Below are 13,026 nucleotides of genomic sequence, written 5' to 3'. Positions count from 1 at the left end.
GAGCCGTGGTCATAAAATTGAAATTCAATACAAAAAAAAAATAATACGCGAACAGGTAATTCACCAACCTCTTTCAGGAAATAGGTTTGGCCCATCGATCGTCGTCGCCGTCGGTTGTCATCGTTATGGTTGAGCGAGCTAGACAAACGCCAAAACTAGGGGGAATTTTTCCACCTGTGGCACGAGACACGATGAAATGCAAATTCCGCAAATGTTGAGCAATCGTTAACCTGTTTGTTAACCGTTTTTCCTTGTTTTTCTTCTTCTCTATTTTCCAGGATGTCCGTGTTGCGAACACTGACGCTACTGGCGATCGGTGCCACCGTGGTACTGGCCCAGCGAAGACTTGCCCTGCCCGACCCGAGAAGCTGCGCCAACCGTAAGTTGATATTGGAAAAATCTCGTTTGAAACCTTGAGCAATAAGTAACGAACTTTGTAAACTTTCCAATATTTATATTTCGTATCAAATTTACCATGTTTACAAAATCTGATATTTTTTGTAGAGAAAACACTGCAAAAAGTAATTGAGCTAATCGCCGAGACTTTGGACAACGATTATTGTTTGCTTTTTTTTCGATTGGATGAATCTTTGTGTGTACTTTTTTATGACCAAAGAAGTCATTAGATCTTCGACATTGAAATTTTTCAAAATCATGATCCTTGAATAATTGCCACTGCAAAATTAATTTTGACCATTCGGCAGCAACTTAAAAGATGACATTTTTTTCATCCGTTTTTGTTTGAAAAATCCAATTAAAAATGGGCTAAAAAAATTATAGTGTAGCTTTTTCTTCTGAAATGTTTTAAAAAATAGCTAAAACTTAGCGGAAGACACCTACACGGAGTGTTTGCTGGGCAACCTTCCAAGAGCGAAATGATTCATCGAGAAATTTCTGTGATATCTATTTTTTAGTTTTTTCAGCCCCACCTCAATGAGGAATTTTTTTTTTTTTGAATTAAATATACTTTATTGAATCTTTCTTATAATAATTACATTTGGTTTACATAATAACTGGTCAGCTGTGGCTCTTCAGCTTTAGTTTGCTTTTCGTTATTTAAACACTGTTCATTTTCTTAACTTTAAAAGTATATGATTTATCATTTTTGTAACACTAGGTACAATGAGAAAAAAAAATTAAAAAAAATTTAAAAAAAATAAAGAAAACATAACCTAACCTAAAACTAACTTAATCTTACCATAAACTAAACCAATCCTTGAATCAAGGGGTATTCAGATATAGCACATTTTTCTCTAAATTTCAAACATTTTTCTTGAATCTTCTGATCCAACATTTTTACTTCTGCTAACTCATGAACCTCACTTGATCTTGTCCAGCCAGGAACATTCAAAACCATTTTGAGTACCTTGTTTTGGACACGCTGGAGCTTCAATTTATGAGTTCTAGCGCAACACTCCCAAACAGGTACTGCATACTCAATAACGGGGTAAATTATTTGTTTGTAAACTGCTAGCTTATTTTTCAAAGATAGCTTTGATTTTCTGTTAATTAAAGGATACAAACACCTGATGAGAATGCTGCACTTGTTCAATATTTTATCTACATGCTGCCGAAACAATAGTTTCGAGTCAAGTATGAGACCTAAATAGACAACTTCCTTTGACCAGGGTATTGAAACATCATTCATTTTAATCAAAACATCATCCTTTGGGACAAATCGGGCCGATTTGGAAAGTGGAAAAATGATGGTTTGAGTTTTGGCTGCATTTATGCGAATTTTCCAGTCGCCAAAGTATTCGGAAAGAACGTCAAGACCCTTCTGAAGACGGCCAACTAAATATCTGGTTATTTTACCCTTATAAATAACGGCAGTGTCATCAGCAAAAAGTGACAACACACCATTACCAGGAAGAGTAGGCAAATCAGATGTAAAAATATTGTACAGAAGTGGGCCAAGAATACTTCCTTGGGAACCCCAGCATCAATGTTGAATAATCCAGAAGCAATCCCATTCAGAAAACCCTGAACGATCTCTCCGAAAGATAGTGCTGGATAATTTTGATAAGATACATTGGAAAACCGTATAAATACAGTTTATGTATCAAACCATCATGCCAAACATTGTCAAAAGCCTTCTCAACATCCAACAAAGCCATAGCAGTTGATTTAGACTCAAGCTTGTTCTGCTTGATGATTTTAGTTACTCTCGTAAGCTGATGAGCAGTATTATGTCCCTTTCGGAAGCCAAACTGCTCGTTCAAAATTATATTATTATCGTTGGTAAAATCCAAAAGCCTTGAATAGATGACCTTCTCAAAGAGTTTGGACAGACTACTCAAAAGACTAATGGGACGATAACTTGTTGGCGATGTTGGATCTTTTGAGGCTTCAAAATTGGTATGACTTTGCCCAGTTTCCAATTGGTGGGGAAGTAACCAAGTTGCAAACATTTATTGAAAATATTGGCTAGATGTTGAAAGAACTGATCACTCTGTTTTTTCAACACTAGATTAAAATGTTATCAAAGCCTGGAGCTTTCATATTTTTCATTTGTTTAACTGCAACTTTGACTTCCTCACCAGAAACATGGGAATCTGCAGGAAATTCAAAGGTAGAGTCATTGATTGTTGAAATACTATTGGCAACTGATGTTTCTTTACGGCTGGTCATGGAAGCGCCAAGATTATGTGAACTAACAAAATGAAGCCCAAGTGCATTTGCCTTTTCCTCGGATGTAATCAAAGGAGAATCCTCAACAATAAGAGGAGGAATAGGCTTTGGTTTGTTTTTAAGAACTTTTGAAAGTTTCCAAAATGGTTTTGAATAATTCCCAAGCTGGCTTACATGTTTTGAAAATTCTTGATTTCTGATATTGTCAAGTCGGTCTTGTATGATTTTGTTCAAATTGTTAACTGAAATCTTTTGTCATAGTCCCCAGTCCGTTGATATTGTCTCCTATAAACATTCCTAAGTCTAATCAAGTGTTTAGTATCTACGTCAATATCAGTTACCTTAAAATTAACAGGAACCTCCCGAACGTTGGCAGCCTCTGCTTGGTTGATAGCCTGCTGGATCACCTCCAGCGAACGATCAATATCGGCAGAAGTTTCCGGGTGTTGATCATAGTCGATGTTGCTGTCGACCACTTGCTGAAACTGCTGCCAGTCAACGTTGTGGTAATCTTTCCGGGTTGGTTGCCGCTGCGGAGTAACGGAAGCTCCAACCTCCACAACCACCGGATAGTGATCAGAACTCAACTCTTCAAACACCTCAGGATGAGCCACGTTCTCAGCCATATTGGTAATGAAGAAGTCGATGATTGAGTGATTCCCAGACCGAGCCACCCTCGTTGGACGATCCGGACTCACAACGTTGTAGTATCCGTTTTGCAGATCGTTGTGCAGAATCACTCCGTTCCGATTCCTCCTGCTGTTGCCCCAAACTTCATGCTTCGCGTTGAGGTCACCAGCGATGATGTACTTTGCGCTCCGCCGTGTCAGCTTCTGGATATCGCCCTTCAGTTTTGCTGCTGAACCATCTCTGGCATTCACCTGACGTGGGCAGTATGCAGCAATGAAGAGTACTGGGCCAACAGAAGTGGGAATTTCCACCCCAACGGCCTCGATGATGTCCAGCTTGAAGTGTGGCAGCCGGCGTGGCTTGAGATCACGATGAACAGCGACAAGCACACCTCCTCCTCCAGAGGTGGTCCTATCGAGCTGCGTCGCGATCTTGTAGTTTTGCAGATAAACTTTTTCACCGGGCTTCAGATGAGTTTCCGTGATGGCAGCTACGTCGATCTCCTTCTCGCGAAGAAAATCCACCAGCTCTAAGTTCTTCCTCCTAATGGAGCAAGCGTTCCAATTCAGCAGCTTGAGGGACCTACGATCCATACTGGATGACGAACGAGGTCAGCACTTCAATCTGCTGGGTCTTGGTTTTGCATCCACGCAGTGCAGCGGACATCTGTTTGAAAATATTGAGGAGTTCGGTTGAGGTGTAAAGATCATTACCATTTTCCTCAACTGCTGGTTCTTGGGTTGGTCTTGGCTCCTGGCTGAAGCCCGGTGGTGGCGGTCTCGGCTCCTGGCTGGAACCCGGCCGTGGATGATTCATCTCAGCTCTCTTCCTGGGATCCAACGGCAACGGTGCCAAGTTCGGGACCTGGCGTCGCGGTTGAAGAGGTGGAAAATTTTCCTCCACCAGGGCTGGAGGAGTTCTACGACGCTGAGGCTGATTCTTCGTCGATGCTTGCTGCCGAATTTTCACGAACTCAGCTCTCTTGGGGCACTTTCGGTCGGTTGACGAGTGCTCACCGTTGCAGTTGAGGCACTTCACCAGCGAATCTTGGATGCACTGGGATGTGATGTGCGCATCGGTACCACATTTGGCGCAACGACGCTTCAGGTGGCAGTTCTTACCTCCGTGCCCGAAGCCCAGGCAGTTGAAGCATTGTGTGACGTCACGATGCACTGGTCGGTATCGCTCCCACGACACGATAATGTTGAAAACCGCTCGAATTGCCTTCAGCTCAGGAAGCGTCGTCGATCCCTTAGCCAAATGCAGCAGGTAGAGCTGGTCACGGTACTTGATGTCTTTGTTGCGTCGGCTCATTTTGTGCACGGCCAACACATCCAGTTTCAAAACTTTTAGCTCGGCAGCTAATTCCTCCACTGGCATGTCGTACAGACCTCTGACGACGATTTTGTACGGCTTATCCATGACGACATCATGGGTAAAGTACTCCGCCTCGTTTTCGGTCAAGTAATCCTTGACCAGTTGATAGTGCTGCCTGGATTGCACCAGCACCTTAAATCCGTCCTGACACAGACGAATGTTGCCTAGGACTTTCCCAGACTTGATGAGTTCAACCAGCCCCGCTCGAAAGTCGATCGTTGCTGCTGATTGCCGCACATAAAAAGGAGGCAGTTTCTCCTTTCGCTGTTTCACTTCATTCTCCTTTGCTTCCGCTACCTGGTCCTCGTCAGGCAGTCCAGCGAACTTGTTGTTCTTCAAAAGCTGCTCCTCGTGCGATGAAGAGTTCTCCTCCTCCTCATCCATCGGTACAGTACCGTCGCTCTTTTTCGTCTTTTTGCTGTTCGATGTCACTTCCAAAAGCACCTTTCTTTTGGAAATTCCCGGTTTTTGGCCATCAGTTGAGGCCTCAACCTTCCTTTTGGAAATTCCCACTTTTTTGCCTGCTTGAGCCGCAGGTAGGGCAATATTGCCGGCGTTTTGCGCCTGGACGCGACGAGTCATGTTGATTCAGACAACCTTCACCAACGAATGCTCGGATAACAATGACCTCAATGAGGAAAGGCTATAAAATCACTCGAAAAATGAACTTCTTAATTCGACCTCGTAGATGTGTTTTATGTGTCATTTATTCATCAAAATGTGTAAAATAAGACAAGAAACAACTTTGTAGAAGGTTGCAAATCGCTAAAATTTTTGAAAATAATGTTTTAACTGAGTTTTTGAATATGTGTGATTTATTCAGAAATGAAAATATATTTTAAAGAGAATTAATAGATTATTACATGATTTTCGTGTACAAATATCACTCGTCTGCTGAGATTTAGCTTGGGTTTAGCTGATAAAGCTGATTTTTTTTTTGCAAGTTTGAGATTGATAAGGGTATTAGATTTTTATGAAAAAATGTTATATTTCCTTAACCAAATATTTTGCAGTTGCTTAGATACAAAACATGTTTTATACTCGAAATTGAACTAGAAATAACTGTTGCAAGCTTCAGGAGAAATACTTTTCTTGAACATGAATTGTTCAATTTTTAGTTTTCTTGTATGAAATGATCAAGGAATCAACAATATAGAAGTCTTATAAATCTTATCTTTTTAAAACATTTATAAATACTTTGACTTTTGTTAAACTAGTTTGGAATGGATGTTTCTGTTTGATTATTTTTTTTACTAAATAATTTTTGTTCATAACCAAAAAAAAAGTTTGTCAAGATGTTTTCAACATATAGAGATAAAACACACGAATTTACTCCTACTTTCAAATGCATTTTCAACAAAAACATTTTTTTCTTTATTTTATACTCATGAGAGTGTGACTTTTGAAGCTAGCAACAGTAATTTGTAGTACATTTTCGATTTTAAATCATATTTTGTATTCATGTTCCTGGTTCATAACAATCTCAAATCTGCAAAAAAAATGGTTGTATCAGCTAAATACGTGATACTTGTACACGAAAATTATGTGATAATCTATTAATTCTCTTTTAAATATATTTTCATTTCTGAATAAATCACACATATTCAAAAACTCAGTTAAAACAATATTTTCAAAATGTTAAGCGATTTGCAACCTTCTACAAAGTTGTTTCTTGTCTTATTTTGCAAATTTTGATGAATAAATGACAAATAAAACACATTATTTCACAGGTTTCCAGAACTGTTATTTAAAAGTTTCCAATAAATAATGAAGGAATTTAAATAAAAAACTTGAAAAATAGACATCTCAGAAATTTTTCGATGAATCATTTCGCTCTTAAAAGCATTGGAAAGCTGAGAATATTTTCTATAAGACACATTTGAAAGAAGGGATGACTATTTTTTTCCTGAAACGTTTGTTCTAGAAAACACGCCGTGCCAAATGATCAGCCTTTCTCAAGATACACATTTTATAATATTTATATAGCCTTTTTGTATGGACGATTGTCAAAATTGACTTGTATGGACAAACCTATTCTGCAAAAGGACTTCTTTGGTCATAAACAAAAGTACAAACGAAATAAATCTCCAAATCAAAAGTTTGCGTAAAAAAGTTGAGTTTGTTCAATAGGTACATGTTTTGATTATTTTGGGAATATTATTTATTATGAGTTCTGTGAGTATTTGGCATTTTTTCAAACAGGAGCAGTTTTCATTTTTTAAGTTAAAAGATTTTTTTTTATCATTTTCGTATCCCATTGAGCATACAGTTAAAATTAAAGGGTTTCGTTTGAAATATATCCCCACGCCTTATAATTGTCTTAAAAAAATTGGCGGGAAAAAATACCCAAATTGAAATTTTTATTTGAAACACTTTTATAACCCATTTCAATTAGGTACATTATGAGACTTTTCATCCTTTAACAAATTTTAATTTTTGGACCATAGATCGGTACCAAAAAGATTATTAATATTTTTGACAGTCAATTCTTGAAAGTAACGTAACTCTAATGATGTTTTAAGCATTTTCTTATAATTTTTGTTTCGAAATTTTGAGTATCAGGCTTGGAATAAAGTATTTTCCTCACAAAACTGACTACCTTGAAAAGGTGCATAGTATTAGAATTTCTCTTAACAGTAATTTTCATTAATTTATTAGTTAACAACCATCCAGAATGGAACGAGCTTTCAAAATAATGCTAACGACATAAATCTGTGGATTCTCGAATACGTCAATACGTTTTAAGTCGAAATATTAGAATATTTGATCAATTTCTGATCAAGAGGTACAATTTTAAACATTCCAAATTTTCCAAAATTCTCCTTTTTTGCTGTGTGAGCTCGATTGAACGAAACAGGAGCTGGCGCTTTGCATTATAATTTTAAATGGGATTTTACCTGTAAAGATGACTGCTTATGTAATTTTTTAAGGGGTTTTGGCCACTAAAGCGTTTGTTTTTATCATCACTGGCGTGTAGGTCACACAGCTGAAAAAGTAGTAATCCAACTGCCTGGGTGTAAAAAAAAATTGCTTTATTTTATGAAATTATGTGTAATATTACGCCATGAACTATGTATCTCGTCAGTATGGGAAACCTACTTGACCGAAATGTCACGCTCATATATACCTTTATCATTATAACTCTTCATCGGTCTGATGGACGAGCGGGTTAAGGCGCCAGTCCTTACTGATGGTGCTGAGTTTGAATCCCGTCGATTGGAAGATTTTTTAGTGTTTACAAAAATTGTGCATGTAGTGTGTAATATTAAGTGTCTTTTTTTACGAAGGTGATGTGCATGCTTTTGCATGCGATTTTACCGTCAGATTTTTTGCTGTGCAGATCCTTGCCCAAGTTTTGATGTTTAGTACTCAGAAAAAAATGATGGTTATATTCATCTGGAAATGGTGACAGATTTTGTGTCGGAAAAAATAATGTGTAATATTACATCAGGAATTGGTGAATATTCATCACTTTGTGATAAGTTTTCATCAGGTTCACATTTTTACACATTTTTTAATGTAATATTACTCAAAAACAGAGGTAATATTCAACCTAACTAATTTTCAACTTTCTAAAATCAAACTTTTTTTTCTGTGCGTTCAAAATAAGGCATATTTTTTAATAATTGGCCTGAAACTTTAATGAATCTGGACTACGCGCCAGAGGTGTTGAAAAGCTAGAAAAAAAATTATACACTCTATAGGGAATGTTATATCATGTTTTATTGGAGATCATCAAAATTTTAGCTTCTTATATATATTAAAATTATAACCCTATCCTTTTCTCCCTCCCAGGTGTGCGGCACGCGACGTACCGGGATGCCCGCGGCGTAGCACACTCGTACTTCTTCAGCTGGGAGCACCAGCCGACGCGCAACCTGGAGGTGGACTGGCTGGACGCGCGGAACATCTGCCGCCGGCACTGCATGGACGCCGTCTCGATGGAGACGCCCCAGGAGAACGAGTTCATCAAGCAGCGCATCGCCCGCGGAAACGTGCGCTACATCTGGACGTCCGGCCGGAAGTGCAACTTTGCCGGCTGTGACCGACCGGACCTGCAGCCCCCGAACGAGAACGGATGGTTCTGGAGCGGCTCGGGCGTCAAGATCGGACCGACCACCCAGCGCAACACCGGCGACTGGAGCTACACCGGAGGATACGGCCAGCAGCAGCCGGACAACCGCGAGGCGGCTCAGGGTAACGACGAGTCCTGCCTGTCCATCCTGAACAACTTCTACAACGACGGACTCAAGTGGCACGACGTTGCCTGCCACCACCTGAAGCCGTTCGTGTGCGAGGACTCCGACGAGCTGCTGAACTTTGTCCGCTCGCGCAACCCCGGAGTTCGTCTGTAAGGTGCACGTGTGAGATCCTCCCAACCAAGAAATGTCCCCGGGAAGCAGTTCCACGCGAACGAGTGCAGCTTTGACCTCCCCAATAACTCTTCAAGGTCACCAAAACGGTGAAAACTGGAATCAAGATACACAAAAATAGACGTGAAATTTCTCCTTTCTACCGAATGACGCAAAAAAACCACCCCTCCCTCCCACCAAGTCGTGGATGCTGTTGTCGTGGATGATTTCACCAACGAAGCCAGACCTACGACATTGTCGTCCGAGCGAAATCTTCGCGACTTGTGCGGGGAGTGGACAGCAAAAAAAAAAGTGTCAAGGTGCTTAACATCTCGTAACAGCAAAAAAAAAAAAGAAACCAACCACACCTTTTCCACCATTTTGGGATGATAAATTTGCACTTGTCCGCGCGGGACACTGAATCGGATGATTTTTACGGAAACCACGTTACGACAGAAAAAAACAATAATGCAGAAGATGGAGAAGCAAAAAGTAGTAGCCAGGAGCAGTGAACAACAAATTGGACGTTATTCTTATTGTGTTTTATTATTTATTATAATGTAATGTAATTATGTTTTTAAAAACGGTGTAACAAAATACAACTCATGTGTTTGTGCGAATTTTCTCTGTACAAAAGTAAAAAAATCGTTAAAAACCAGTTTTGAAAAGTGAAGAAGAAAAAAAACCGCGGAGAGAAAATGATGCTAGGCTTTGCGGCTAGCGCGCATTTTTAGGAAAGTGATGAGGCCATTTCTTTACCAATTTCGAATCAAAAGAAGCAAAATTACGGTGTAGCAAAAATTTAAAGAATGGAAACTAAATTCATCAAAATTTTACCACAACTCTAGCATCAGTGATTCTATATTTTGTACATTTGTAAGTTTTTGTTTTCTATATTGGAAAATAAAAAGTACTAAACAATAAGTTAGTGTAGTTCAATTTACACCTGATGACAAAAAGCCCAAAGTCAACCTTACACAATTTGAACGCATTTTTGTATACCTACAGAAAGAAAATTTATTAAATCCACTAAAATGATGATTTTAAACACTCCCGAATGTTTCAAGATGATATTTCATAATTAAACTGAGTAAGAGACGATTTAAGCTCAAAGATTTGCCATACGTAAAGCGAAGTGTCAAACTTTGTGAGCGTTTTTCTCTAAACACCGAGTTGATTTACGGGTGCCACGATATCTAGAGATGAGATGGACAAAATTGGCTGAAATTTCGGGTGAAGACTCTCAAGATATATCCCGTGAGCAAGACGAAGCCCGATCTTGGAAATTTTTTTGAAATTTCAAAAATCAAAAACAAACGATTTTTTATATTACAAACATAAAAATATTTTTATCTTTTTCAAAAATAAACTTTTTGAAAATTGGCCTTCGTCAAGCACACAAGAATAGTTTAACGAATCTTAACCAACATTTTGAACCGGTTATGTCAAAGCAGTGTTGAGATATCGTGGCACCCGTTTTTTGAAACTGCTAACTTAAAATAGCTATGTATATCTCGGCTATGGTACATCCAGCCCCCTGGCACCACTGTAACTGTCTAGAACGTTTGACAGTCACCAAACCTCGAAGAGCCCACGCATTAGTATGTGTGAAGAGCCCACCATAATCAAAGGTTTGGATGAATTAGTATTGGTGTTTTGTGATTGTTTACATCAAAATAAGGAAATGGCGAACGCGAAAAAGTTTAACCAAAATTGTTGGTCCAAAAATAATATTTTTATGTAAATTTATTACAAAATTCGAATTGGTCACACGAGTGGACCTGTTTATTTTGGGCAGATTTCCGGACATTTAAAGTGTGTGTATGAGGCCGGAATCGGAGGAGCTCTTGAATCGGATGGCGGGATGAGCAGCTGGAGAAGCAGAAGTAATTGTACCTTTTCCGATGACCGGTACTTGAACTGGTTCTTGTTGTTTCGGAGCAAGAACCCGACAGAAGCTGCTCTGATGCATGGAGTAAGTAAAGAACCTTCCACAAAGGCAAAAGGAGGAACAACCAATTTAAGAGAAAAATCCGAATTGAACGGGAAAATCTGGGAACAACGATTGAAAATGTTTGGAATCCACGCGGAAGAAACATTCTTTAAGGAGTCCTGGACATGCGGCAAGTGTAACACGTGAAAAAGTAAATAATTTAAGAAACGTCTGAGAACTTTGTTTCTTTTTCTAAATCTAACAGTAGACACCTTCGTTTTCTCCTTTATTTTCTTGATGTTCGTCATCAAATATTTTGGTTTCATAAACATGGCGGCAGTGACAGAGGGCTGGGTACATCCAAATGTCTTCATATTTATTTTGTTAATAGATAAAAATGTACATTTTAATGCTCTGCAAAGAGATTTTTTTTAGTTTAAATGTGTGCCCATACTGACTTCATTTACATGTATGTAGCCCCTTAACCATTGTTGCTCTTTTTTGCGTTTATACCTGGCCATATTCGTTTGTTCAGACTTGCGCATTTTGATTAAATTATATTCGAAACAATCAAATCATCATTGGCATTTCGGGAGCGGGTGACCCATAAAAATATTTTAAACATAGGCTATTTGGTTCAGACATGGTCAAAACGCCATTTCTGGAGTTTTTTTTTAAAGGTCCAATAAACCAAATTTCCAGTTTTTGCTTTTTGGGTGTTTTTGAAACCGCCTTGAGTCAGGGGTATAAAAAAACACCCAAAATGGAAAAACTGAAAATTTAGTTTATTGGTCCTTTTCAAAAAAACTCCAGATTTTATGTTTTAATATGACTTTTTCAGCTTTATAGGCTAGATTTTTGAAACACGAGACTATGTTTCTTGAATGCCAAACTAATCACCTTTCATTTGCGATCAAGACTGCTAAAATCGGTTAAAATGACGCCGAGTTATGATTTCTTGAAAAATTCGGTTTTTGTGAAAATTAACGAAATGGTTTTTTATCGGACCACTCTAGTACGGCGAAGGCCACCCTAATGGCCAATCCTAAAAAAAGGATCTAATTAAATACTTTGGCCAGAAAGATGTTGAGCCTGATCGGAGAATTTATTTTTTTCGATGTATGATCCATTTAAATGAAAATGCAGTATAGGGACCATCCATTAACCACGTGGACATTTTTTTGTGAATCTTTTACCTCCCCCCCCCCCCTTGTGGACAATTGTCCATACAAAAAAACTTTTTTGTATGGATCGTGGACCGGCCATTAGGGCTGATCATGAAATATGAAATAAATAAATTGATTTTCTGTTAAAAAAAAACTTGAGATCATATTTTATCATATTATATATATTGTTTGAATTTAAATCTTATAAATCCTAAATCGATATTTTTAAACTGAAAAATCGTGCAAGAAAACAAAGTTATCATTTTCGTAAAATAGTGAAATTTATGTAAAAAAAACCAAGATTGTTGTCTAAAAATGTAAAAAAAGACACTATATTAATTTTTTTTCAGTTTTAACTTTGTTTACTAAAAATTAAAGATTTTTTTCTATGTTCTATTTTTTTTTTTTTTTGAAACAAATAAGTAATCAAAAACTAATGTATTTTTCCAGAACAACTTTTCAGTGATCAAGTTTTATTAAAAGCTTAAAAAAGCAAATTATTTAAACTGAAAATAGATCACTGCAAATATTTTTAAAAATATTAAAAAATGTATCAAAATGAGTCAAGAAATTAGGGAGCAAAAAATATGTTTTTTCATAAAAAAAATGTGTTTGCTTTTTCAACTTTTATCAAATATTTGTGACGGCCCGCGACTGCTTCAGAAAAATCAGATCTGGCCCGAAGGGCCAAATGGTTGGGTACCCCTGATTTAGGGTCTTTGGCATAGCTGTAAGTTATGATCGAGACTATTAAATACTACACTAAAAAAATACTCGTTTTAATTTTTAATCATAAAAAACTCGTTTTGACAAACTTCGATTATTTTTATTTTTTGATTTGTTTCAATAGACAAAAAGTGCTAACTTTTGAGCTATACGGTATGACAGACGATTTTATTTTTTAAATAAATAAAATACTTGTCCATAACATTAGGGG

At 37.8% G+C, this 13,026-nt stretch overlaps 1 protein-coding gene across 3 annotated transcripts in view; it reads left to right on the top strand.

Moving 5' to 3' along the window:
* LOC6037381 overlaps nt 1–9,914 on the top strand; it is a 47,721-nt gene extending 37,807 nt beyond the window's left edge. For 2 of the 3 annotated variants that reach the window (XM_038256187.1, XM_038256186.1), the window contains exons 2-3: nt 279–379; nt 8,434–9,914. In XM_038256187.1, coding sequence (XP_038112115.1) covers nt 280–379; nt 8,434–8,993 — 660 coding nt within the window. In that variant the 5' untranslated portion in view covers nt 279 and the 3' untranslated portion in view covers nt 8,994–9,914. Of the gene's footprint in view, nt 1–271; nt 380–8,433 lie in introns of those variants that run through there. The other variant, XM_001847248.2, reaches the window with a different exon arrangement.
* The last annotated feature ends 3,112 nt before the right edge of the window (nt 9,915–13,026 follow it).

This window comes from Culex quinquefasciatus, chromosome 2 (assembly GCF_015732765.1).
Source record: "Culex quinquefasciatus strain JHB chromosome 2, VPISU_Cqui_1.0_pri_paternal, whole genome shotgun sequence".
Classification (NCBI taxonomy): domain Eukaryota; kingdom Metazoa; phylum Arthropoda; class Insecta; order Diptera; family Culicidae; genus Culex; species Culex quinquefasciatus.
Note: the sequence above shows the minus strand (reverse complement) of the source record. Positions and strands in the feature narration are given on the sequence as shown.